Raw genomic sequence first — 5,000 nt, forward strand, 5'->3', positions numbered from 1 at the left:
CCAAGTGCCAGGTTGACTGTGTCGTCCATAGACCTATTGGCTCTGATTGGCTCTCAAATTGCAATGGTCTACAGTACGTGGTTGCTCAGAATGGGAGAGTAGTATGGTTGCAAGTTGTATGTGCTTTCTCCTTGTTTTGTAGAATATCTATGTATGCATATCTATATATAAAAAAATTTGACAGGGGCTGGATATGGGCACAGACATAGAAAAAAGAAAAGATATCCACACAATGTCTTGTACAGTATGCTCCTGGTTTAATGGCAGGTTAGGTATTGTACATCATCTCTCTTCTTGTTTCCCGTATGTTTCTACATCATTATACTCCAGGCAGTACTAAGCCTCCTCCCTCCTCATGCCCCCCATCCCTCTCTCTTTTCATCACGCACACCAGCACTCAATTCCACACACAGAGTCACCATGCCCTCTGCTGGTTGCATCAAGTAATTGCAACCCATATTCTGAACTGCACCTCCATCCTCATATCAGTAATGTCAACAGCATTCCTAGCCTGGGTGTACCCTGCATGAACTTCCGGGGAATTTGAATTTCGCCCGGCAGCTCAGGCTGGAAACCAGCAGATATATATCCTCTGTTTACTGCCAGAAACTTTGGCTCCAATCAGAAACGGCCAGACTCTAGTCCTGGCACGCTATTGGCCGGTGATCTGAAGATAACGAAACTTAAGCTACGCGAAGTGCAGTAGAAACAAAGCGCAGCCTCCCCAGACTAATGTTCAATTTTAACAGATTGAGCTTAATATGGTGAAAACCAGACTACAGCATTCCCTCTCCTGGTCAAATTAGAATTTTTGGTAACACTTTACTTGACGGGTTCATTCATAACACATTCATAACAGCTGTCATGAACTGCACATGAAGCATTCATGACTGATTCATGAAGCATGACTCAACATTCATAACAACACTTTCATGAATGTGGAAGACAAAATGACAAAAACTTGTCAAAATAAAAGTCCAACAATCTAGTAATCCATATGGGTATTATGAATTCATTCCAGCGTTTGTAAACATCTCATGAATATTTTATGAAGTCTATACTTCAAATGTCACTTTACTATACGAGTTTAAAGTATTCATCATACTGGGAAGTAAACTACTGACCATCTGTGGACCTCTGAATGGTTGGACATTCCTGTTTGTTTTATATATCTATACAGTCATTGTTGTAGACAAGTAGGCCTATGCATTCTTCAGAGGTTATTATCATAAAATCAACAAACAGACAAACAAAAAACTAAATTCTCCTGGACACTGGACTTCCCAGTTGACTAAGATATGACATGATCAGGTTGGCTAAACAAAAAAGACAGCAATGCTGCTTTGCGATTGTTGGACTTTTATTTTGACAAGTTTTTGACGTTTTGTCTTCCACATTCATGAAAGGGTTGGTATGAATGTTGAGTCATGTTTTATGAAACAGTCATGAATGCTTCATGTGCAGTTCATGACAGCTGTTATGAATGTGTTATGAACGAACCCGTCAAGTAAAGTGTTACCGAATTTTTAAAATATGAACATATCTGTGTTTCTGTCATGTTCCTCTACACTCCTATCATATCTTTTGTGTTTACTGTAAATGTGTTCTGATGAAGATTATGAGTGTGAATGTGGTGTGTGTTGGCAGGAAACAGAAAGAGAGTGACCTGGCTTTTGGGCCGTGATGGAGACGTCCTCGCGTGTGTGATCGGGGACTCGGACGCGGAGACATCACCCAAACATCTCCTCTCACAGCTCCGGCAGAACGGAAGCATTCGAATGAAACAACACAACAGGTATGCTTCAATGCTCTCTCTCTCTCTCTCTCTCTCTCTCTCTCTCTCTCTCTCTCTCTCTCTCTCTCTCTCTCTCACACACACACACATACACTCACATAGACACACACACACACACACACACACACACATAGACACACACACACACAGACACAGACACAGACACAGACAGAGACACAGACACAGACACAGACACAGACACAGACACAGACACAGACACAGACACATATCTTGATTATATTCATTTGCTGTCTCTGCAGTGAACCACTCAAGAACAACCAAGTGGATCAAAACGGCGTACAGCTGGTTCTCAAGGTGAGTGTGTGTGTGTGCGTGTGTGTGCGTGTGCCGTACATGCACTGTGGTCTCTGGGCCAAGACTGTTTCTGAATGTGTGTGTGTGTGTGTGTGTGTGTGTGTGTGTGTGTGTGTGTGTTTGAGTGTTTGCTTGCTGTTGTCTGGTTTTGTTTGATTGATAGATGGATGGATAGGTAGATCACATACATAGACACATGCTGGCATTAATCCCGAGGGAAATGTTTATGTCTGAACATGTGAATGAAATGTACCCATTCATTCATTTAGTAATACCTTTATGTATCAATATGTGTGTGTGTGTGTGTGTGTGAGAGAGAGAGAGTGTGCGTACGTGAGTCCATGTGTGTGTGTGTGTGTGTGTGTGTGTGTGTGTGTGTGTGTGTGTGTGTGTGTGTGTGTGTGTGTGTGTGTGTGTGTGTGAGAGGAGGAGGTAGCTACATGTGAAAGTGAAGACAATGAAAGCCAGGTTGTTAACAGTGTAGTAGAGCATGTAACTGATGTGCAGTTATCCCTACAACATATGCCCCTATGACTACTATGTGTGTGTGTGTGTGTGTGTGTGTGTGTGTGTGTGTGTGTGTGTGTGTGTGTGTGTGTGTGTGTGTGAGTTCAAAGAGCACATGCACTCGTGTGCGTGTGGTCTTGTGGTCTGGACTGTGAATGTTTCTGCATGTGTATGTTTTTGAATGTGCGTTTGGTAGTTTGCCTGTTTTATTTTCTGTGTGCATCTGTGTGTGTGTGTGTGTGTGTGTGAGTGAGTGTTTGTGTGTGAGTGAGTGAGTGAGAGTGTGTGTGTGTGTATGTGTGTGTGTGTGTGTGTGTGTGTGTGTGTGTGTGTGTGTGTGTGTGTGTGTGTGTGTGAGTGTCTGGACTGGTCTCGCTCCCCTGAGCAGACGGGTTTAGGGGAATTAAACGCCATCAGATGGCCTGAGGACGAGTGTGCCAGGGAGAGAGAGAGAGAGAGAGGGAGAGAGAGAGGGAGGGAGGGAGGGAGGGAGGGAGAGGGAGAGAGGGGGGCAGAGAGGGATGGAGGGAGGGGGCATTGAGGGAGAGAGAGAGAGGGAGGGGGCAGAGAGAGAAAGAGGGAGAGATGGAGAGATTGAGAGAGAGGGAGGGAAGGGGACACAGATGGCAGGAAGAGAGCAGAAAGAATTGCCTGCGGTCAGGATGGGGGGATGAGAAGAGAGGAGTGAAAGAGGAGAGGAGAGGTCCGAGCCACCGCACAACCCAGTAGAGCCAAAAGGTCTCACCGTTCCCATGGCAACTGCAAGCTGCCTCCATGACATCACAGGGCCATGCCAGAGAAAGAGAGAGAGAAATAAAGAAAGGGAAAACGAGAGAGAGAGAGAGAGAGAGAGAGAGAGTATGAGTCCTCAGGCCTACTGCCTTGCCTGTAGCAAAATGTAGACACATCTACACCTGTGTCTCTCATATTACATGAGTCTGTTTCTCACACACACACACACACACACACACACACACACACAGTGACACAGACACACACACAGACACACGCTGCACACACACACACACACAGTGACACACACACACACACATAGCCAGGGTGGCTGATCGATGCTGTTTTAATTACAGACACCTGAGACGCTGTGTGAAGTGGGCGGCGTGGTGCCCGTCCCTGAGGGCCCACGGCGGGCGTGCGGAGCGCCAGGCCTCGCCAACTGCATGCAGGACAGCAAGGACGACTCGGACGACTCGGGCACCGTGGAGGACGACCTGAAGGACCCCTCGGAGGAGGAGGAGAACTCGGGCAGCGCCTCGGACGACCTCAGCGACTCGGGCGTCTTTTTGAAATCCCACTCCAGCAGAGACCCTGGCCTGTCAATCATCAGCCGCAAACCCCGCCCCCAGGATGCTCAGCCAATCGTGAAAGAGAGGCTGTCGGTCAAAGAGAAGTCTGCCCCTCAGGAGACTCAGGGAGGAGACAAAGGTAAGAACAATCTCAAGATGTCCAAAGTAATACTTCTACAGTATCTTATTTATGTCAAAAATACTTGTGTGTGGACAAACACAGAGTGAGGCTTTCTGCTGCTGTTATCTAGTGCCATCTAGTGGACATTCCCTGTAACGATACACCGTGTAAAGAGGAATTTAGAGACTTGCTCCCCCTGCTGGCCACTACAGCAAATCATTTCATTCATGTGAATTCACACAATACAAATAAATAATAAAAAAGACCAGTCACGAGAGAGTGTGTATGAGACAAACAACAAGAGAACAACACAGACAGGATGCACACGAGAGAGAGAGAGAGAGAGAGAGAGAGAGAGAGAGAGAGAGAGAGAGAGAGGGAGCAGTAGAAAGAAAGGACAAAAATAAAGGATAGTTAAAAATCAAAACAAAGACAGCAGGACTGTAAGAGTGGATAGCAGCATGGAGAGTAGCGATGGGTTGTGAAAACATGCTGATCGAAGCAGCAAACTTTTACATCTCGGCATATGTGTGTGTGAGTGAGAAACGCAGGATAGGAGAGTAGGACTGTCTGTATGTCAATGAGGTGTTCACTTGGACGTGTGTGTGTGTGTGTGTGTGTGTGTGTGTGTATTGGCGGGGGGGCTGGGGTGACTGCCTGCGTGCGTTGCATGTATCTCTGGGGCATAAGTTGCGTTTCCATGGTGACAACACAACCGTGGTGGATTGAGAGTGGCTCGTGGGGGAAGGATGTGGGGGGGGGGGGGGCATAGAGAGGGCCGGAGGCAGAGGGTGTGTGTGTGTGTGGAGGGGGGGGGGGGGGGGGGGGGGGGGTGGAGGACGGAGAGATAGAGTGGTGGAGAGGAGAGACAGATGGGGAGAGGTAGAGCAGCAGTGAGACAGGAAGACTGAGAGAGAGAGAGACAGAAAAGGAAAAAAGAGAGGGAAGAGCGAGAGAG

The 5,000-nt window shown here is 47.0% G+C and overlaps 1 protein-coding gene across 1 annotated transcript in view; it reads left to right on the forward strand.

Annotated features, from left to right (window-relative positions):
• Positions 1-5,000, forward strand: part of zgc:92242 (uncharacterized protein LOC436899 homolog) — a 17,969-nt gene that overhangs the window by 9,611 nt on the left and 3,358 nt on the right. The window contains exons 3-5 of the mRNA XM_062549778.1: positions 1,648-1,795; positions 2,056-2,110; positions 3,706-4,060. Coding sequence (XP_062405762.1) covers positions 1,648-1,795; positions 2,056-2,110; positions 3,706-4,060 — 558 coding nt within the window. The remainder of the gene's footprint in view (positions 1-1,647; positions 1,796-2,055; positions 2,111-3,705; positions 4,061-5,000) is intronic.

Source organism: Sardina pilchardus, chromosome 11 (genome assembly GCF_963854185.1).
Source record: "Sardina pilchardus chromosome 11, fSarPil1.1, whole genome shotgun sequence".
Taxonomy (NCBI): Eukaryota; Metazoa; Chordata; class Actinopteri; order Clupeiformes; family Clupeidae; genus Sardina; species Sardina pilchardus.